The sequence below is a fragment of the Bombina bombina genome, chromosome 2 (genome assembly GCF_027579735.1).
Source record: "Bombina bombina isolate aBomBom1 chromosome 2, aBomBom1.pri, whole genome shotgun sequence".
Lineage (NCBI taxonomy): Eukaryota > Metazoa > Chordata > Amphibia > Anura > Bombinatoridae > Bombina > Bombina bombina.
The window spans coordinates 895,216,221-895,239,850 of record NC_069500.1 but is presented as its reverse complement, the minus strand read 5'-3'; the positions used below and the strand labels follow the sequence as shown (position 1 = coordinate 895,239,850).

Here is a 23,630-nt window from a genome sequence, read left to right as displayed (position 1 = left end):
AAGAGGCCACGCCCAGTCACATGGAGTGCCATGCAGAAACTGCCCCTGCACTAAAGAGAAAACGCACCAAAAAATAAAGCAGTGGACTCTCCTCCCATTAAGATGGAAATAACCCTGCACTAGTATAGCATTCAGATAAGAAGCAACTGAAATGTCCTTATTCTGTTCACTGGCAAGATTGCATCCAACACAGGGTAGTAAACAGGCAAAGTTTTGCAGCTATGCAAACCTCAGGATCTGAAAGTAATCCCTGTGTATAGGTGTTCATACCTTTAAATTTAAGGATTTCAGATCCTGATGGAAAAAAGGACCTTGTGACAGAAGGTCTGGTCTTAACGGAAGAGTCCACGGTTGGCAAGAGGCCATCCGGACAAGATCCGCATACCAAAATCTGTGAGGCCATGCCGGAGCTACCAGCAGAACAAACGAGCATTCCTTCAGAATCTTGGAGATTACTCTTGGAAGAAGAACTAGAGGCGGAAAGATATAGGCAGGATGATACTTCCAAGGAAGTGATAATGCATCCACTGCCTCCGCCTGAGGATCCCGGGATCTGGACAGATACCTGGGAAGTTTCTTGTTTAGATGGGACGCCATCAAATCTATTTCTGGAAGTTCCCACATTTGAACGATCTGAAGAAATACCTCTGGGTGAAGAGACCATTCGCCCGGATGCAACGTTTGGCGACTGAGATAATCCGCTTCCCAATTGTCTACACCTGGAATATGAACCGCAGAGATTAGACAGGAGCTGGATTCCGCCCAAACCAAAATTCAAGATACTTCTTTCATAGCCAGAGGACTGTGAGTTCCTCCTTGATGATTGATGTATGCCACAGTTGTGACATTGTCTGTCTGAAAACAAATGAACGATTCTCTCTTCAGAAGAGGCCAAAACTGAAGAGCTCTGAAAATTGCACGGAGTTCCAAAATATTGATCGGTAATCTCACCTCCTGAGATTCCCAAACTCCTTGTGCCCACACAGCTCCCCAACCTGAGAGACTTGCATCTGTTGAAATTACAGTCCAGGTCGGAAGCACAAAAGAAGCCCCCTGAATTAAACGATGGTGATCTGTCCACCACGTAAGAGAGTGTCGAACAATCGGTTTTAAAGATATGAATTGAGATATCTTTGTGTAATCCTTGCACCATTGATTCAGCATACAAAGCTGAAGAGGTCGCATGTGAAAACGAGCAAAGGGGATCGCGTCCGATGCAGCAGTCATAAGACCTAGAATTTCCATGCATAAGGCTACCGAAGGGAATGATTGTGACTGAAGGTTTCGACAAGCTGCCATCAGTTTTAGACGCCTCTTGTCTGTTAAAGACAGAGTCATGGACACTGAATCTATTTGGAAACCCAGAAAGGTTACCCTTGTCTGAGGAATCAATGAACTTTTTGGTAAATTGATCCTCCAACCATGATCTTGAAAAAACAACACAAGTCGATTCGTATGAAATTCTGCTAAATGTAAACACTGAGCAAGTACCAAGATATCGTCCAAATAAGGAAATACCACAATACCCTGTTCTCTGATTACAGACAGAAGGGCACCGAGAACCTTTGTAAAAATTCTTGGAGCTGTAGCAAGGCCAAACGGCAGAGCCACAAACTGGTAATGCTTGTCCAGAAAAGAGAATCTCAGGAACCGATAATGATCCGGATGAATCGGAATATGCAGATATGCATCCTGTAAATCTATTGTGGACATATAATTCTCTTGCTGAACAAAAGGCAAGATAGTCCTTACAGTTACCATCTTGAACGTTGGTATCCTTACATAACGATTCAATATTTTTAGATCCAGAACTGGTCTGAAGGAATTCTCCTTCTTTGGTACAATGAAGAGATTTGAATAAAACCCCATCCCCTGTTCCTGAACTGGAACTGGCATAATTACTCCAGTCAACTCTAGATCTGAAACACAATTCAGAAATGCTTGAGCTTTTACTGGATTTACTGGGACACGGGAAAGAAAAAATCTCTTTGCAGGAGGTCTCATCTTGAAACCAATTCTGTACCCTTCTGAAACAATGTTCTGAATCCAAAGATTGTGAACAGAATTGATCCAAATTTCTTTGAAAAAACGTAACCTGCCCCCTACCAGCTGAGCTGGAATGAGGGCCGCACCTTCATGTGGACTTAGAAGCAGGCTTTGCCTTTCTGGCTGGCTTGGATTTATTCCAGATTGGAGATGGTTTCCAAACTGAAACTGCTCCTGAGGATGAAGGATCAGGTTTTTGTTCTTTGTTGAAACGAAAGGAACGAAAACGATTATTAGCTCTGTTTTTACCCTTAGATTTTTTATCCTGTGGTAAAAAAGTTCCTTTCCCACCAGTAACAGTCGAAATAATAGAATCCAACTGAGAACCAAATAATTTGTTACCCTGGAAAGAAATGGAAAGTAGAGTTGATTTAGAAGCCATATCAGCATTCCAAGTCTTAAGCCATAAAGCTCTTCTAGATAAAATAGCTAGAGACATAAACCTGACATCAACCCTGATAATATCAAAGATGGCATCACAGATAAAATTATTAGCATGCTGAAGAAGAATAATAATATCATGAGAATCATGATGTGTTACTTGTTGCGCTAAGGTTTCCAACCAAAAAGTTGAAGCTGCAGCAACATCAGCCAAAGATATAGCAGGTCTAAGAAGATTACCTGAACACAGATAAGCTTTTCTTAGAAAGGATTCAATTTTCCTATCTAAAGGATCCTTAAACGAAGTACCATCTGACGTAGGAATAGTAGTACGTTTAGCAAGGGTAGAAATAGCCCCATCAACTTTAGGGATTTTGTCCCAAAATTCTAATCTGTCAGACGGCACAGGATATAATTGCTTAAAACGTTTAGAAGGAGTAAATGAATTACCCAATTTATCCAATTCTTTGGAAATTACTGCAGAAATAGCATTAGGAACAGGAAAAACTTCTGGAATAACCACAGGAGATTTAAATACCTTATCCAAACGTTTAGAATTAGTATCAAGAGGACCAGAATCCTCTATTTCTAAAGCAATTAGGACTTCTTTAAGTAAAGAACGAATAAATTCCATTTTAAATAAATATGAAGATTTATCAGCATCAACCTCTGAGACAGAATCCTCTGAACCAGAAGAGTCATCAGAATCAGAATGATGATGTTCATTTAAAAATTCATCTGTAGGGAGAGAAGTTTTAAAAGATTTTTTACGTTTACTAGAAGGAGAAATAACAGATATAGCCTTCTTTATGGATTCAGAAACAAAATCTCTTATGTCATCAGAAACATTCTGCACCTTAGATGTTGAAGGAACTGCAACAGGCAATGGTACTTTACTAAAGGAAATATTATCTGCATTAACAAGTTTGTCATGACAATCAATACAAACAACAGCTGGAGGAATAGCTACCAAAAGTTTACAGCAGATACACTTAGCTTTGGTAGATCCAGCACTAGACAGCGATTTTCCTGTAGTATCTTCTGACTCAGATGCAACGTGAGACATCTTGCAATATGTAAGAGAAAAAACAACAACATATAAAGCAAAATTGATCAAATTCCTTAAATGACAGTTTCAGGAATGGGAAAAAATGCCAAAGAACAAGCTTCTAGCAACCAGAAGCAATGAAAAATGAGACTTAAATAATGTGGAGACAAAAGCGACGCCCATATTTTTTTTAGCGCCAAATAAGACGCCCATATTATTTGGCGCCTAAATGCTTTTTGGCGCCAAAAATGACGCCACATCCGGAACGCCGACATTTTTGGAGCAAAATAACGTCAAAAAATGACGCAACTTCCGGCGACACGTATGACGCCGGAAGCGGAAAAACATAATTTATGTAAGAACTTACCTGATAAATTCATTTCTTTCATATTAGCAAGAGTCCATGAGCTAGTGACGTATGGGATATACATTCCTACCAGGAGGGGCAAAGTTTCCCAAACCTCAAAATGCCTATAAATACACCCCTCACCACACCCACAATTCAGTTTAACGAATAGCCAAGAAGTGGGGTGATAAAAAAGTGCGAAAGCATATAAAATAAGGAATTGGAATAATTGTGCTTTATACAAAATCATAACCACCTCAAATAAAGGGCGGGCCTCATGGACTCTTGCTAATATGAAAGAAATGAATTTATCAGGTAAGTTCTTACATAAATTATGTTTTCTTTCATGTAATTAGCAAGAGTCCATGAGCTAGTGACGTATGGGATAATGACTACCCAAGAAGTGGATCTTTCCACACAAGAGTCACTAGAGAGGGAGGGATAAAATAAAGACAGACAATTCCTGCTGAAAATAATCCACACCCAAAATAAAGTTTAACGAAAAACATAAGCAGAAGATTCAAACTGAAACCGCTGCCTGAAGTACTTTTCTACCAAAAACTGCTTCAGAAGAAGAAAATACATCAAAATGGTAGAATTTAGTAAAAGTATGCAAAGAGGACCAAGTTGCTGCTTTGCAGATCTGGTCAACCGAAGCTTCATTCCTAAACGCCCAGGAAGTAGAAACTGACCTAGTAGAATGAGCTGTAATTCTCTGAGGCGGAGTTTTACCCGACTCAACATAGGCAAGATGAATTAAAGATTTCAACCAAGATGCCAAAGAAATGGCAGAAGCTTTCTGGCCTTTTCTAGAACCGGAAAAGATAACAAATAGACTAGAAGTCTTACGAAAAGATTTCGTAGCTTCAACATAATATTTCAAAGCTCTAACAACATCCAAAGAATGCAACGATTTCTCCTTAGAATTCTTAGGATTAGGACATAATGAAGGAACCACAATTTCTCTACTAATGTTGTTGGAATTCACAACTTTAGGTAAAAATTCAAAAGAAGTTCGCAACACAGCCTTATCCTGATGAAAAATCAGAAAAGGAGACTCACAAGAAAGAGCAGATAATTCAGAAACTCTTCTGGCAGAAGAGATGGCCAAAAGGAACAAAACTTTCCAAGAAAGAAATTTAATGTCCAATGAATGCATAGGTTCAAACGGATGAGCTTGAAGAGCTCCCAGAACCAAATTCAAACTCCAAGGAGGAGAAATTGACTTAATGACAGGTTTTATACGAACCAAAGCTTGTACAAAACAATGAATATCAGGAAGAATAGCAATCTTTCTGTGAAAAAGAACAGAAAGAGCAGAGATTTGTCCTTTCAAAGAACTTATGGACAAACCCTTATCTAAACCATCCTGAAGGAACTGTAAAATTCTCGGTATTCTAAAAGAATGCCAGGAAAAATGATGAGAAAGACACCAAGAAATATAAGTCTTCCAGACTCTATAATATATCTCTCGAGATACAGATTTACGAGCCTGTAACATAGTATTAATCACAGAGTCAGAGAAACCTCTTTGACCAAGAATCAAGCGTTCAATCTCCATACCTTTAAATTTAAGGATTTCAGATCCTGATGGAAAAAAGGACCTTGTAACAGAAGGTCTGGTCTTAACGGAAGAGTCCACGGTTGGCAAGAGGCCATCCGGACAAGATCCGCATACCAAAACCTGTGAGGCCATGCCGGAGCTACCAGCAGAACAAACGAGCATTCCTTCAGAATCTTGGAGATTACTCTTGGAAGAAGAACTAGAGGCGGAAAGATATAGGCAGGATGATACTTCCAAGGAAGTGATAATGCATCCACTGCCTCCGCCTGAGGATCCCGGGATCTGGACAGATACCTGGGAAGTTTCTTGTTTAGATGGGACGCCATCAGATCTATTTCTGGAAGTTCCCACATTTGAACAATCTGAAGAAATACATCTGGGTGAAGAGACCATTCGCCCGGATGCAACGTTTAGCGACTGAGATAATCCGCTTCCCAATTGTCTATACCTGGGATATGAACCGCAGAGATTAGACAGGAGCTGGATTCCGCCCAAACCAAAATTCGAGATACTTCTTTCATAGCCAGAGGACTGTGAGTCCCTCCTTGATGATTGATGTATGCCACAGTTGTGACATTGTCTGTCTGAAAACAAATGAACGATTCTCTCTTCAGAAGAGGCCAAAACTGAAGAGCTCTGAAAATTGCACGGAGTTCCAAAATATTGATCGGTAATCTCACCTCCTGAGATTCCCAAACTCCTTGTGCCGTCAGAGATCCCCACACAGCTCCCCAACCTGTGAGACTTGCATCTGTTGAAATTACAGTCCAGGTCGGAAGCACAAAAGAAGCCCCCTGAATTAAACGATGGTGATCTGTCCACCATGTTAGAGAGTGTCGAACAATCGGTTTTAAAGATATTAATTGAGATATCTTCGTGTAATCCTTGCACCATTGCTTCAGCATACAGAGCTGAAGAGGTCGCATGTGAAAACGAGCAAAGGGGATCGCGTCCGATGCAGCAGTCATAAGACCTAGAATTTCCATGCATAAGGCTACCGAAGGGAATGATTGTGACTGAAGGTTTCGACAAGCTGTAATCAACTTTAGACGTCTCTAGTCTGTTAAAGACAGAGTCATGGACACTGAATCCATCTGGAAACCCAGAAAGGTTACCCTTGTCTGAGGAATCAAAGAACTTTTTGGTAAATTGATCCTCCAACCATGATCTTGAAGAAACAACACAAGTCGATTCGTATGAGATTCTGCTAAATGTAAAGACTGAGCAAGTACCAAGATATCGTCCAAATAAGGAAATACCACAATACCCTGTTCTCTGATTACAGACAGCAGGGCACCGAGAACCTTTGTAAAAATTCTTGGAGCTGTAGCTGGGCCAAACGGCAGAGCCACAAACTAGTAATGCTTGTCCAGAAACGAGAATCTCAGGAACTGATAATGATCTGGATGAATCGGAATATGCAGATATGCATCCTGTAAATCTATTGTGGACATATAATTCCCTTGCTGAACAAAAGGTAAGATAGTCCTTACAGTTACCATCTTGAACGTTGGTATCCTTACATAACGATTCAATATTTTTAGATCCAGAACTGGTCTGAAAGAATTCTCCTTCTTTGGTACAATGAAGAGATTTGAATAAAACCCCATCCCCTGTTCCGGAACTGGAACTGGCATAATTACTCCAGTCAACTCTAGATCTGAAACACATTTCAGAAATGCTTGAGCTTTTACTGGATTTACTGGGACACGGGAAAGAAAAAATCTCTTTGCAGGAGGTCTCAACTTGAAACCAATTCTGTACCCTTCTGAAACAATGCTCTGAATCCAAAGATTGTGAACAGAATTGATCCAAATTTCCTTGAAAAAACGTAACCTGCCCCCTACCAGCTGAGCTGGAATGAGGGCCGCACCTTCATGTGGACTTAGAAGCAGGCTTTGCCTTTCTAGCTGGCTTGGATTTATTCCAGACTGGAGATGGTCTCCAAACTGAAACTGCTCCTGAGGATGAAGGATCAGGCTTTTGTTCTTTGTTGAAACGAAAGGAACGAAAACGATTATTAGCCCTGTTTTTACCTTTAGATTTTTTATCCTGTGGTAAAAAAGTTCCTTTCCCACCAGTAACAGTTGAAATAATGGAATCCAACTGAGAACCAAATAATTTGTTACCCTGGAAAGAAATGGAAAGTAAAGTTGATTTAGAAGCCATATCAGCATTCCAAGTTTTAAGCCATAAAGCTCTTCTAGCTAAAATAGCTAGAGACATAAACCTGACATCAACTCTGATAATATCAAAAATGGCATCACAGATAAAATTATTAGCATGTTGAAGAAGAATAATAATATCATGAGAATCACGATGTGTTACTTGTTGCGCTAAAGTTTCCAACCAAAAAGTTGAAGCTGCAGCAACATCAGCCAAAGATATAGCAGGTCTAAGAAGATTACCTGAACACAGATAAGCTTTTCTTAGAAAGGACTCAATTTTCCTATCTAGAGGATCCTTAAACGAAGTACCATCTGACGTAGGAATAGTAGTACGTTTAGCAAGGGTAGAAATAGCCCCATCAACTTTAGGGATCTTGTCCCAAAATTCTAATCTGTCAGACGGCACAGGATATAATTGCTTAAAACGTTTAGAAGGAGTAAATGAATTACCCAAATTATCCCATTCTTTGGAAATTACTGCAGAAATAGCATCAGGGACAGGAAAAACTTCTGGAATAACTACAGGAGTTTTAAAAACCTTATTTAAACGTTTAGATTTAGTATCAAGAGGACCAGAATCCTCTATTTCTAAAGCAATTAGGACTTCTTTAAGTAAAGAACGAATAAATTCCATTTTAAATAAATATGAAGATTTATCAGCATCAACCTCTGAGACAGAATCCTCTGAACCAGAGGAATCATCAGAATCAGAATGATGATGTTCAGTTAAAAATTCATCTGTAGGGAGAGAAGTTTTAAAAGATTTTTTACGTTTACTAGAAGGAGAAATAACAGACATAGCCTTCTTTATGGATTCAGAAACAAAATCTCTTATATTATCAGGAACATTCTGCACCTTAGATGTTGAAGGAACTGCAACAGGCAATGGTACTTTATTAAAGGAAATATTATCTGCTTTAACAAGTTTGTCATGACAATCAATACAAACAACAGCTGGAGGAATAGCTACCAAAAGTTTACAGCAGATACACTTAGCTTTGGTAGATTCAGCACTTGACAGCGATTTTCCTGTAGTATCTTCTGACTCAGATGCAACGTGAGACATCTTGCAATATGTAAGAGAAAAAACAACATATATATAAAGCAAAATTGATCAAATTCCTTAAATGACAGTTTCAGGAATGGGAAAAAATGCCAAAGAACAAGCTTCTAGCAACCAGAAGCAATAAAAAATGAGACTTAAATAATGTGGAGACAAAAGTGACGCCCATATTTTTTCGCGCCAAATAAGACGCCCACATTATTTGGCGCCTAAATGCTTTTTTGGCGCCAAAAATGACGCCACATCCGGAACGCCGACATTTTTGGCGCAAAATAACGTCAAAAAATGACGCAACTTCCGGCGACACGTATGACGCCGGAAACGGAAATAGAATTTTTGCGCCAAAAAAGTCCGCGCCAAAAATGACGCAATAAAATGAAGCATTTTCAGCCCCCGCGAGCCTAACAGCCCACAGGGAAAAAGTCAAATTGAAAGGTAAGAAAAAATGTTAAATTAAAATGCATTATCCCAAATATGAAACTGACTGTCTGAAAATAAGGAAAGTTGAACATTCTGAGTCAAGGCAAATAAATGTTTGAATACATATATTTAGAACTTTATAAACAAAGTGCCCAACCATAGCTAGGAGTGTCACAGAAAATAAGACTTACTTACCCCAGGACACTCATCTACATATAGTAGATAGCCAAACCAGTACTGAAACGAGAATCAGTAGAGGTAATGGTATATATAAGAGTATATCGTCGATCTGAAAAGGGAGGTAAGAGATGAATCTCTACGACCGATAACAGAGAACCTATGAAATAGACCCCGTAGAAGGAGATCACTGCATTCAAATAGGCAATACTCTCCTCACATCCCTCTGACATTCACTGCACGCTGAGAGGAAAACCGGGCTCCAACTTGCTGCGGAGCGCATATCAACGTAGAATCTAGCACAAACTTACTTCACCACCTCCATCGGAGGCAAAGTTTGTAAAACTGAATTGTGGGTGTGGTGAGGGGTGTATTTATAGGCATTTTGAGGTTTGGGAAACTTTGCCCCTCCTGGTAGGAATGTATATCCCATACGTCACTAGCTCATGGACTCTTGCTAATTACATGAAAGAAAGAATTTTTGCGCCAAAAAAGTCCGCGCCAAGAATGACGCAATAAAATGAAGCATTTTCAGCCCCCGCGAGCCTAACAGCCCACAGGGAAATAGTCAAATTTTTGAAGGTAAGAAAAAATGATTAAATCAAATGCATTATCCCAAATATGAAACTGACTGTCTGAAAAATAAGGAAAGTTGAACATTCTGAGTCAAGGCAAATAAATGTTTGAATACATATATTTAGAACTTTATAAACAAAGTGCCCAACCATAGCTTAGAGTGTCACAGAAAATAAGATTTACTTACCCCAGGACACTCATCTACATGTTTGTAGAAAGCCAAACCAGTACTGAAACGATAATCAGCAGAGGTAATGGTATATATAAGAGTATATCGTCGATCTGAAAAGGGAGGTAAGAGATGAATCTCTACGACCGATAACAGAGAACCATGAAATAGACCCCGTAGAAGGAGATCACTGCATTCAAATAGGCAATACTCTCTTCACATCCCTCTGACATTCACTGCACGCTGAGAGGAAAACCGGGCTCCAACTTGCTGCGGAGCGCATATCAACGTAGAATCTAGCACAAACTTACTTCACCACCTCCATCGGAGGCAAAGTTTGTAAAACTGAATTGTGGGTGTGGTGAGGGGTGTATTTATAGGCATTTTGAGGTTTGGGAAACTTTGCCTCTCCTGGTAGGAATGTATATCCCATACGTCACTAGCTCATGGACTCTTGCTAATTACATGAAAGAAATAAACATTCAGAGTACACAATAATATCATAGGACACGTAATGTCTTGCATATCTACAGAGACAGGAGTTCTGCCTATGTAAAAATTATTATTTGTGCTGCTGAACATGCAATACACATAAACAGCTTTTAGCGATTTGTGTATCGCAATAGTGTACAGAACCTGCATGATGCACATTACTGCAAATAATATTACAAAGAGCATAACATGTACAACAGTATATAAAATGCAGACTGGCAAAACAAACAAAAAACAATTGTTTACATTCCCTAGCAATGATGGGAGTGCACTGCTTAATGGACTTATAAATAAGTATTAATAGCACAGTTATAATAAATGGCAATGGCACCATATGTCATTATGTTCAATATATAATTGCACATATTTAGACAATGTAGTACACTGTAGATCACATAAGAATGTGCTGTGGTGTACAGCTGCTTTAAAGTCACTGCAAAGAAACACCTGCCTAGATGATGTTAAATCAGCACAATAAATATTTTAACCCTTTGAGTGCTAAGCACTTTCCCACCTGTGTGTTAAGATTTTTTTAAGGGTTTTTTTATTTTTGGAACAAATTTTTTTTAACACTTTTTTTCTTTTTTTCAGACCCCCAAGACTTACACTGCTGGATGGTTGGTTAGGCGATTACCTTTCCAATCGTGGGTCTTGGGGGTCTTTAGCTGCTTAGATGCCTGAGATACAGGCTGTTAAAGCAGCATGCCCCCTGCTCCTATACTTAACATTGTTAAGTATAAAGTTGCGCGGTGACGTCATCACGTTATTGTGCGTGGCGTCACCACGCAAAACGGGAAGACCCGGCGATGCTTGTCACCCTACAGACACGATCGCCGGGGTAGGAGCGGGTGGGAGCAGCCAGATCTCTCTCAAGGTGGGAGAGTGCTAGTGACAGCTCTGAGCAGTCATTAGCACCAGAGTGGGAAACTCTGTGATGGCTCAGAGCCGTCATTAGCACTCAAAGGGTTAAACATTTACCTCAGGAGTAAAATCCTCAGATTTACGCTTACTTGGTTTGGGGACAGCTGCTAAACAAACTGTCACTATTTTGTATATCTTATTTTTAGCTTTAGGAGTAAAAACAGTAGTTTCCCTCTGAAAATGGTAGGCACTGGAAATAAGGTTAGAATCCAGCACAAAATTTTGAAGTAAAAATCCAGTTGCTAAGGCTCCAGATTGATAGAGAAAAAGCCCGGGAACACTGAGGAAGCGGAGCTATCGCAAAAGTTGGTGTTCATATAGTGTAGTAAAAACTCTTTTGGTTCTTTTTTAATAAATAATAGTACACCTGGCATAATGACCCCTGAAAAATGTCAAAACACTGGTTCTTAGTCTAACCGGGGCCTCTATAAAACTGCATATTGCACTAAGCAATTTCTGGTCTTCTTAAAGGGACATACACCTAAATATTAAAAGTGCCCCCAAAAGCACCCCCAGAGTTGCCAGAGGGCTGCAAAGGGTCAGAAGCTTCCCTGATAATTGTCCAAATGATGATAGAACCATTAGGGGCCTAATAAGCAGAAAAAGATTGTGTCATGAGGAGAGCAGGTTAACTCCCCTGGCTATGCTGTACCAGTGTCAGAGTACCTAAAAAAAGCTTCTGGGTTTTTGTATGTGGTTTGTAAAGTCACTTACCTTACGCTGCACTCCCCAATGGACATGTCAATGTCAATGCAACTGAAGCAGTGCAACACCTGAGGGTAGTTATGGCTGAAGTCCTGTGTCCCTGTATCATTTAGCTGCTGCAAAGAGTCTTTTCTGTCTTCTTTGTTAACGATACTCCCAAGGACTCTGGGGTCTCACATAGGTCTGAGCTCCCAATTTGTAATCCATAAACTAGTAGCTGGAAACACCACTATTCTCAACCAACACCTACGAGGCTAAGAACAAAACTAAGAGAGATGGAAGGTGGGAGGTATTTTAAGCTCACATATGGGTTCTTGACCTCTTCCTAGTGGTGGGAAATATATCCCATTTGTTATGAAGGACTTGTACACATCCATAATTTTAGGAAAGAAATATAAAAACAAAAAGGCAGCTCCTCCATATATTGCTTAACAATATTGATTTTAATCAACTGATTTAAGGAAACATATTTAGCAATGACAATTTGTGATTTATAAAGCCAGTATATAAAATTATAATTACCTTTTCTTAGTAGTTGGATTTTCATTTGTGAAATTCTGAAACATGGGTTCAGCAATGTTTCTGCCTAAAGAAGATGTGCTTGTGATTTCTTTTTCTACTTCTGCAAAAATAGCATTGATCTTGATAAACTCTCCATTATTTTGCTTAGAATCACTTGTAATATCAGCCCCTTCCTTGGCATATTCAGGTTCCAAGCTATTTTTGTTTGTTTTATTTAAAGTACTTTTTACCCCGTCATGAAATGCTTTACTTTTGTGGTGGTGTCCTAAACACAAATAGACAAAGTGATTTAACACGTTTAAAGTTCCTTGTGTTAATAAAGTAGATTATATACAAATTATATTTTCCAAGTAATATACAAGCACAACACTTTATACAAAAAATGCAGCAATGATATGTACATATTAAGACATAAAATGTAAGTCAACTGCATACAATATCTATAGATAAGTTTAAAGTTATTTGTTAAATTTAAGTTTAACATACTGACAAAAGAAACAATATAATAATTAGGGGTTGACTAATCTGTTTAAAATTTAGGAGCCAGTAAAAATATTTAGGAGCCAGACATACTTTTATAAGTATTTGTATATAGATATATGGAGAATAACCCAAAACGTTAGGAGCCAGTACCAATCTTCTGGCCCTCAAACTTTTGATCAAATTACTTTTAATGGTGAGTGATGACATTGATGTGTTATTGTGGAAATTAATAAGTCCATCTAAAAACTAAATTATTTGAAGCTGATCTTACATTTAGAATACCATATAAGGAAATGGTAACTATATAAAATGTCATATTTACTCTCACCACTCATCTTAAGAGGGTCTATTTTCTGACTGGTCTGCACAAACTGAAATATTGTGGAAACACAATTATCCCAAACTGCAATAAGTTTCTAAATTGATCCTGTTCAAAAGCAAACCAGCTCAATAAGATACACATCTCGGGACAATAATAAATTAAACTATAGAACATAATTATACTGGCAAGCAACCATATTATTACCAAAACTACACAGACATATACCAACCTGTGCTGTGAAGCACTTCTTTAGATTTTGGAATGTGAGGTGTAGAAGTAATCTGAAACCCAGGTGGCACTGTTCTAAAATGTGGGCTAGGTGCAAGTTTCTAAAATAAAAAAAGGACCAAAGAGATAATTGTTTTCAGCATTTCTTTGTAAACTCAAAACACATACAGGAGAAAAAGGTTTAGAAAAAATATTAAAAAAACAAACAAACAATCTAGAGATGTACTACTATACTATCCCAGTGCAGCCAACTCAAACCAGACTAACAAAATCTTTAATTTCGTAATTACGGGGATAGACACAGAAAAATAAACATAACTTGCTAGTGGAGGAACACTAAATCCCTGTGCCCTCCCCAATAAAGTGTGAGCAAATAACGGCTTTTTCCACATCAGCTAGAATAACTTTCTAGTATTATTTAAATCAGTCACTATTAGCTATCGGCCAGATTACGAGTTTCGCGTTATGAGCGGCTCGGTAATAATTTGCAAGTTATTTCCACAGCTCACCTTTAATAGCGCTACTATTATGGGCAATACGGCAGCGTTGAGCTCCATACCGCACACAAATACCAGCGCTGCTTTGAGCTGCTTTTACGTGCTCGTGCACGATTTCCCCATAGATATCAAAGGGGAGAGCTGGCTAAAAAAAAGCCTAACACCTGTAATAAAGGAGCGTAAAGCTCCGTAACGCAGCCCCATTGATTCCTATGGGGAAAGAAAATTTATGTTTACACCTAACACCCTAACATAAACACTGAATCTAAACACCCCTAATCTTCCGCCCCCGACACCTACATTACACTTATTAACCCCTAATCTGCCGCCCCCAATGTCGCCGACACCTACATTACACTTATTAACCCCTAATCTGCCGCCCCAATGTCACCGACACCTACCTACACTTATTAACCCCTAACCTGCTGCCCCAACTTTGCCGCTGCAACTATACTAAAGTTATTAACCCCTAAACCTCTAGCCTCCCACATCACTAACACTAAATAAATATTTTAACCCCCTAACCCTAAGTCTAACCCTAACACCCCTAACTTTAATATAATTAAAATAAATCTAAATGCAAATTACTATCATTAACTAATTCCTATTTAAAACTAAATACTTACCTATAAAATAAACCCTAAGATAGCTACAATATAACTAATAGTTACATTGTAGCTAGCTTAGGTTTTATTTATATTTTACAGGTAAGTTTGTATTTATTTTAACTAGGTAGATTAGTTAGTAAGTAGTTATTAACTATTTACTAGCTATCTAGTTAAAATAAATACAAATTTACCTGTAAAATAAAACCTAACCTGTCTTACCTAAAAAAAACTAAGCTCCCCATTGCCCTGAAAAGGGCATTTGGATGGGCATTCCCCTTAAAAGGGCATTTAGCTCTTTTTCTTTGCCCAAACCCCTAATCTAAAAATAAAACCCACCCAACCCTTAAAAAAAAAAACTAACACTAATCCCCGAAGATCCACTTAAAGTTTTTGAAGACCAGACATCCATCCTCATCAAGCCGGGAGAAGTCTTCATCCAAGCGGCAAGAAGTCGACTTCCAGAAGTCTTCATCCAGACAGCATCTTCTATCTTCATCCTTCCGATAGAATGCAAGATCAATAGAATGCAAGCTCACCTTTTCACCTTTAATTCTGAGTGGCTAATAGAATTCTATCAGCCAATCGGAATTCGAGGAACGCCACCTTGGATGACGTCATTTAAAGGAAACTTCATTCTTGAAGAGCCATCGAAAGAAGAGGATGCTCCGCGCCGGATGTCTTGAAGATGGAGCCGCTCCACGTCTGAAAGATGAAGATAGAAGATGCCGTCTGGATGAAGACTCCTGCCCGCCTGGAGGTCGACTTCTTGCCGCTTGGATGAAGACTTCTCCCGGCTTCGTTGAGGACTTCTGCCCGCTTGGATGAAGATTTCTCCCGGCTTGATGAGGATGGATTTCCGGTCTTCAAAAACTGTAAGTGGATCTTCGGGGGTTAGTGTTAGGTTTTTTTAAGAGTTTATTGGGTGGGTTTTATTTTTAGATTAGGGGTTTGGGCAAAGAAAAAGAGCTAAATGCTCTTTTAAGGGCAATGCCCATCCAAATGCCCTTTTCAGGGCAATGGGGAGCTTAGGTTTTTTAGGTAGGTTTTTTTGGGGGGGGTTTGGTTGTGTGGGTGGTGGGATTTACTGTTCGGGGGTTGTTTGTATTTTTCTTAAAAGGTAAAAGAGCCAATTTCTTTGGGGCAATGCCCAGCAAAAGGCCCTTTTAAGGGCTATTAGCAGTTTAGGCTAGGGTTTTTTTTATTTTGGGGGGGCTTTTAATTTTGATAGGTCTATTAGATTAGGTGTAATTAGTTTAAATATTTGATAATTTCTTTTTTATTTTGTGTAATTTAGTGTTTATTTTTTTGTAATTTAGTTAATTGTATTTAATTAATGTAATTTATTTAATTGTAGTGTAATGTTAGGTGTTAGTGTAAGACAGGTTAGGTTTTATTTTACAGGTAAATTTGTATTTATTTTAACTAGGTAGTTAGTAAATAGTTAATAACTATTTACTAACTAATCTACCTAGTTAAAATAAATACAAACTTACCTGTAAAATAAAAATAAAACCTAAGATAGCTACAATGTAACTATTAGTTATATTGTAGCTAGCTTAGGGTTTATATTATAGGTAAGTATTTAGTTTTAAATAGGAATTAGTTAATGATAGTAATTTTTATTTAGATTTATTTTAATTATATTAAAGTTAGGGGTGTTAGGGTTAGACTTAGGGTTAGGTTTAGGGGTTAATAACTTTAGTATAGTGGCGGCGGTGACGTTGGGGGTGGCAGATTTGGGGTTAATAATATTTAACTAGTGTTTGCAATGCGGGAGTGTGGCAGTTTAGGGGTTAATATGTTAATTATAGTGGCGGCGATGTCCGGAGCGGCCAATTAGGGGTTAATAAATTTATTATAGTGTTTGTGTTGCGGGAGGGCCTCGGTTTAGGGGTTAATAGGTAGTTTATCTGTGTTAGTGTACTTTGTAACACTTTAGTTATGAGTTTTATGCTACAGCTTTGTAACGTAAACTCATAACTACTGACTTTAGATGGCGGAACGAATATTGACGGTATAGGGTGTACCGCTCACTTTTTGGCCTCCCAGGCAAAATTGCGTAATACCGGCGCTATGGAAGTCCCATTGAAAAAGTACTTTTTGAAATGTGCGGAAGTTACGTGGCGTTACGGCCAAAAACAGAATTTATGCTTACCTGATAAATTACTTTCTCCAACGGTGTGTCCGGTCCACGGCGTCATCCTTACTTGTGGGATATTCTCTTCCCCAACAGGAAATGGCAAAGAGCCCAGCAAAGCTGGTCACATGATCCCTCCTAGGCTCCGCCTACCCCAGTCATTCGACCGACGTACAGGAGGAAATATGCATAGGAGAAACCATATGATACCGTGGTGACTGTAGTTAGAGAAAATAATTCATCAGACCTGATTAAAAAAACAGGGCGGGCCGTGGACCGGACACACCGTTGGAGAAAGTAATTTATCAGGTAAGCATAAATTCTGTTTTCTCCAACATAGGTGTGTCCGGTCCACGGCGTCATCCTTACTTGTGGGAACCAATACCAAAGCTTTAGGACACGGATGAAGGGAGGGAGCAAATCAGGTCACCTAAATGGAAGGCACCACGGCTTGCAAAACCTTCCTCCCAAAAATAGCCTCTGAAGAAGCAAAAGTATCAAATTTGTAAAATTTGGCAAAAGTGTGCAGTGAAGACCAAGTCGCTGCCTTACATATCTGGTCAACAGAAGCCTCGTTCTTGAAGGCCCATGTGGAAGCCACAGCCCTAGTGGAATGAGCTGTGATTCTTTCAGGAGGCTGCCGTCCGGCAGTCTCATAAGCCAATCGGATAATGCTTTTAAGCCAAAAAGAAAGAGAGGTAGAAGTTGCTTTTTGACCTCTCCTTTTACCAGAATAAACAACAAACAAAGAAGATGTTTGTCTGAAATCTTTAGTGGCCTCTAAATAGAATTTTAGAGCACGGACTACGTCCAAATTGTGTAACAAACGTTCCTTCTTTGAAACTGGATTCGGACACAAAGAAGGTACAACTATCTCCTGGTTAATATTTTTGTTGGAAACAACTTTCGGAAGAAAACCAGGCTTAGTACGCAAAACCACCTTATCTGCATGGAACACCAGATAGGGCGGAGAACACTGCAGAGCAGATAACTCAGAAACTCTTCTAGCAGAAGAAATTGCAACCAAAAACAAAACTTTCCAAGATAATAACTTAATATCTACGGAATGTAAGGGTTCAAACGGAACCCCTTGAAGAACTGAAAGAACTAGATTAAGACTCCAGGGAGGAGTCAAAGGTCTGTAAACAGGCTTGATTCTAACCAGAGCCTGAACAAACGCTTGAACGTCTGGCACAGCTGCCAGCCTTTTGTGAAGTAAAACAGATAAAGCAGAGATCTGTCCCTTCAGAGAACTTGCAGATAATCCTTTCTCCAAACCTTCTTGTAGAAAGGATAGAATCTTAGGAATTTTTATCTTGTTCCATGGGAATCCTTTAGATTCACACCAACAGATATATTTTTTCCATATCTTATGGTAAATTTTTCTAGTTACAGGCTTTCTAGCCTGAATCAGAGTATCTATTACAGAATCTGAAAACCCACGCTTTGATAAAATCAAGCGTTCAATCTCCAAGCCGTCAGTTGGAGGGAAACCAGATTCGGATGTACGAATGGACCTTGAACAAGAAGGTCCTGTCTCAAAGGTAGCTTCCATGGTGGAGCCGATGACATATTCACCAGGTCTGCATACCAAGTCCTGCGTGGCCACGCAGGAGCTATCAAGATCACCGAAGCCCTCTCCTGATTGATCCTGGCTACCAGCCTGGGAATGAGAGGAAACGGTGGGAATACATAAGCTAGGTTGAAGGTCCAAGGTGCTACTAGTGCATCTACTAGAGTCGCCTTGGGATCCCTGGATCTGGACCCGTAACAAGGAACCTTGAAGTTCTGACGAGAGGCCATCAGATCCATGTCTGGAATGCCCCATAATTGAGTTATTTGGGCAAAGATTTCCGGATGGAGTTCCCACTCCCCCGGATGGAAGGTCTGACGACTCAGAAAATCCGCTTCCCAATTTTCCACTCCTGGGATGTGGATTGCAGACAAGTGGCAGGAGTGATCCTCCGCCCATTGAATTATCTTGGTCACTTCCTCCATCGCCAGGGAACTCCTTGTTCCCCCCTGATGGTTGATATATGCAACAGTCGTCATGTTGTCTGATTGAAACCTTATGAATTTGGCCTTTGCTAGATGAGGCCAAGCTTTGAGAGCATTGAATATCGCTCTCAGTTCCAGAATGTTTATCGGGAGAAGAGATTCTTCCCGAGACCATAGACCCTGAGCTTTCAGGGGTTCCCAGACCGCGCCCCAGCCCACCAGACTGGCGTCGGTCGTGACAATGACCCACTCTGGTCTGCGGAAGCTCATTCCCTGTGACAGATTGTCCAGGATCAGCCACCAACGGAGTGAATCTCTGGTCCTTTGATCTACTTGAATCGTCGGAGACAAGTCTGTATAATCCCCATTCCACTGTCTGAGCATGCACAGTTGTAATGGTCTTAGATGAATTCGTGCAAAAGGAACTATGTCCATTGCTGCAACCATCAATCCTATTACTTCCATGCACTGCGCTATGGAAGGATGAAGAACAGAATGAAGTACTTGACAAGAGCTTAGAAGTTTTGATTTTCTGACCTCTGTCAGAAAAATCCTCATTTCTAAGGAGTCTATTATTGTTCCCAAGAAGGGAACTCTTGTTGACGGGGACAGAGAACTTTTTTTCTATGTTCACTTTCCATCCGTGAGATCTGAGAAAGGCTAGGACGATGTCCGTATGAGCCTTTGCTTTTGACAGAGACGACGCTTGAATCAGGATGTCGTCCAAGTACGGTACTACTGCAATGCCCCTTGGTCTTAGAACCGCTAGAAGGGACCCTAGTACCTTTGTGAAAATTCTCGGAGCAGTGGCTAATCCGAATGGAAGTGCCACAAACTGGTAATGCTTGTCCAGAAAAGCGAACCTTAGGAACTGATGATGTTCCTTGTGGATAGGAATATGTAGGTACGCATCCTTTAAATCCACCGTGGTCATAAATTGACCTTCCTGGATGGTAGGAAGGATCGTTCGAATGGTTTCCATTTTGAACGATGGAACCCTGAGAAATTTGTTTAAGATCTTGAGATCTAAAATTGGTCTGAATGTTCCCTCTTTTTTGGGAACTATGAACAGGTTGGAGTAAAACCCCATCCCTTGTTCTCCTATTGGAACTGGATGAATTACTCCCATCTTTAACAGGTCTTCTACACAATGTAAGAATGCCTGTCTTTTTATTTGGTTTGAAGATAATTGAGACCTGTGGAACCTTCCCCTTGGGGGTAGTTCCTTGAATTCCAGGAGATAACCCTGAGAAACTATTTCTAGTGCCCAAGGATCCTGAACATCTCTTGCCCAGGCCTGAGCAAAGAGAGAAAGTCTGCCCCCCACCAGATCCGGTCCCGGATCGGGGGCCATCCCTTCATGCTGTTTTGGTAGCAGCGGCAGGCTTCTTGGCCTGCTTACCCTTGTTCCAGCCTTGCATCGGTCTCCAGGCTGGTTTGGGTTGAGAAGTATTACCCTCTTGCTTAGAGGATGTAGAATTAGAGGCTGGTCCGTTTCTGCGAAAGGGACGAAAATTAGGCTTATTTTTAGCCTTAAAAGACCTATCCTGAGGAAGGGCGTGGCCCTTTCCCCCGGTGATGTCTGAAATAATCTCTTTCAAATCAGGACCAAACAGTGTTTTACCCTTGAAAGGGATGTTAAGCAATTTTGTCTTGGAAGACACATCCGCTGACCAAGACTTTAGCCAAAGCGCTCTGCGCGCCACGATAGCAAACCCTGAATTTTTCGCCGCTAATCTAGCTAATTGCAAAGCGGCATCTAAAATAAAAGAGTTAGCCAATTTAAATGCTTGAACTCTGTCCATAACCTCCTCATACGAAGATTCTTTATTGAGCGACTTTTCTAGTTCTTCGAACCAGAAACACGCTGCCGTAGTGACAGGAACAATGCATGAAATTGGTTGTAGAAGGTAACCTTGCTGAACAAACATCTTTTTAAGCAAACCCTCTAATTTTTTATCCATAGGATCTTTGAAAGCACAACTATCTTCTATGGGAATAGTAGTGCGTTTGTTTAGAGTAGAGACCGCCCCCTCGACCTTGGGGACTGTCTGCCATAAGTCCTTTCTGGGGTCGACTATAGGAAATAATTTCTTAAATATAGGGGGAGGAACAAAAGGTATGCCGGGCCTTTCCCACTCCTTATTTACTATGTCCGCCACCCGCTTGGGTATAGGAAAAGCCTCGGGGGGCACCGGAACCTCTAGGAACTTGTCCATCTTACATAATTTCTCTGGAATGACCAAATTGTCACAATCATCCAGAGTAGATAATACCTCCTTAAGCAGTGCGCGGAGATGTTCTAATTTAAATTTAAATGTTACAACATCAGGTTCAGCTTGTTGAGAAATTTTTCCTGAATCTGAAATTTCTCCCTCAGACAAAACCTCCCTCCTGGCCCCTTCAGATTGGTGTGAGGGTATGTCAGAACCGTTATCATCAGCGTCCTCTTGCTCTTCAGTGTTTAAAACAGAGCAATCGCGCTTTCTCTGATAAGTAGGCATTTTAGATAAAATGTTTGCAATAGAATTATCCATAACAGCCGTTAATTGTTGCATGGTAATAAGTATTGGCGCACTAGATGTACTAGGGGCCTCTTGTGTGGGCAAAACTGGTGTAGACACAGAAGGGGATGATGCAGTACCATGCTTACTCCCCTCATTAGAGGAATCATCTTGGGCAATATTATTATCTGTGGCATCACTGTCCCTACTTTGTTTGGACACTATGTCACAATTATCACATATATTTAAATGGGGAGAAACCTTGGCTTTCATACATATAGAACATCGCTTATCTGATGGTTCAGACATGTTAAACAGGCTTAAACTTGTCAACAAAGCACAAAAAACGTTTTAAAATAAAACCGTTACTGTCACTTTAAATTTTAAACAGAACACACTTTATTACTGAATATGCGAAAAAGCATGAAGGAATTGTTCAAAATTCACCAAAATTTCACCACAGTGTCTTAAAGCCTTAAAAGTATTGCACACCAAATTTGAAAGCTTTAACCCTTAAAATAACGGAACCAGAGCCGTTTTTACATTTAACCCCTATACAGTCCCAGGTATCTGCTTTGCTGAGACCCAACCAAGCCCAGAGGGGAATACGATACCAAATGACGCCTTCTATAAGCTTTTTCAGTGGTGCTTAGCTCCTCACACATGCATCTGCATGCCTTGCTTTCCAAAAACAACTGCGCATTAGTGGCGCGAAAATGAGGCTCTGCCTATGACTAGAAAAGGCCCCCATCTGAAAAAGGTGTCCATACAGTGCCTGCCGTTTTTTAACAACAATCCCCAAGATTATAATAACTATTAAGAGTTATAATCTGCCAAATATGCTTAGCAAAGTAATCGTTTTAGCCCAGAAAAATGTCTACCAGTTTTTTAAGCCCTTATAAAGCCCTATATTCTTTTACTTAATCTAAGAAAATGGCTTACCGGTCCCCATAGGGGAAATGACAGCCTTCCAGCATTACAAAGTCTTGTTAGAAATGTGGCCAGTCATACCTCAGGCAGAAAAGTCTGCCAACTGCTTCCCCCAACTGAAGTTACTTCATCTCAACAGTCCTGTGTGGAAACAGCAATCGATTTTAGTAACGTCTGCTAAAATCATCTTCCTCTTACAAACAGAAATCTTCATCTCTTTTCTGTTTCAGAGTAAATAGTACATACCAGCACTATTTTAAAATAACAAACACTTGATTGAAGGATAAAAACTACATTTAAACACCAAAAAACTCTTAGCCATCTCCGTGGAGATGTTGCCTGTGCAACGGCAAAGAGAATGACTGGGGTAGGCGGAGCCTAGGAGGGATCATGTGACCAGCTTTGCTGGGCTCTTTGCCATTTCCTGTTGGGGAAGAGAATATCCCACAAGTAAGGATGACGCCGTGGACCGGACACACCTATGTTGGAGAAATGGTGTGCGGTACAGCTGTACCTACAAGACTCGTAATAGCAGCGGTAGTGAAAAAGCAGTGTTATGAGGCTTTTTCACTCATAACGCAAAACTCGTAATCTAGCCGAATGTTAGTTGCTCAAATTAGAAAAATAGACCAGATCTTCTTTTTCATATTTAATCACTGCCAGTCGTTATCAGACTTTTTCAATCAATGGACAAAGTAAAATGTAACAGTGAAAAGTGATCCTGGAAGGTATTATCCAAAACGCAGCAACTTAAAGGGACATGAAACCCACATTTTTTCTTTTGGGATTTAGAAAGAGTATGCAATTTTAAACAACTTTCTAATTTACTTCTATTATCTAATTTTTTTAATTCTCTTGACATACTTTGCTGAAAAGCATATCTAGATAGGCTCAGTAGCTGCTGATTGGTTGCTGCACATAGATGCTTCATGTGATTGGCTCCCCCATGTGCATTGCTATTTCTTCAATAAAGGATATCTAAAGAATGAAGCAAATTAGATAATAGAAGTAAATTGGAATGTTGTTTAAAATTGCATTCTCTACTTGAATCATGAAAGAAACATTTTGGGTTTAGTGTCCCTTTAAGATAAGGAAAAAAGGAAGAGACTAAACATACTTTGACACACATGCTTAATATTTTTGACAGAGTGGATATATGCTTGAGTTGTATGAAAGCTGTGATGTGTTTAATATAAAAGGAAATTACAAAATTAGGTGGGCCAATTTACTAAAAAGGTCTGTGTGTTTGCGCTGGTTAATATTAAAGGGTCAGTAAACCTTAAAATTAATGTTATATAATTCTGCACATAGTGCAGAATTATATA

General features: G+C 39.8%; 1 protein-coding gene across 1 annotated transcript in view; it reads right to left on the bottom strand.

The window, feature by feature from the left end:
• CENPC (centromere protein C) overlaps positions 1 to 23,630 on the bottom strand; it is a 375,071-nt gene that overhangs the window by 288,563 nt on the left and 62,878 nt on the right. Inside the window, exons 5-6 of the mRNA XM_053703270.1 lie at positions 13,633 to 13,732; positions 12,599 to 12,863 (exon numbers count right to left, since the gene is read on the bottom strand). Of these exons, the coding sequence (XP_053559245.1) occupies positions 12,599 to 12,863; positions 13,633 to 13,732 (365 nt within the window). The remainder of the gene's footprint in view (positions 1 to 12,598; positions 12,864 to 13,632; positions 13,733 to 23,630) is intronic.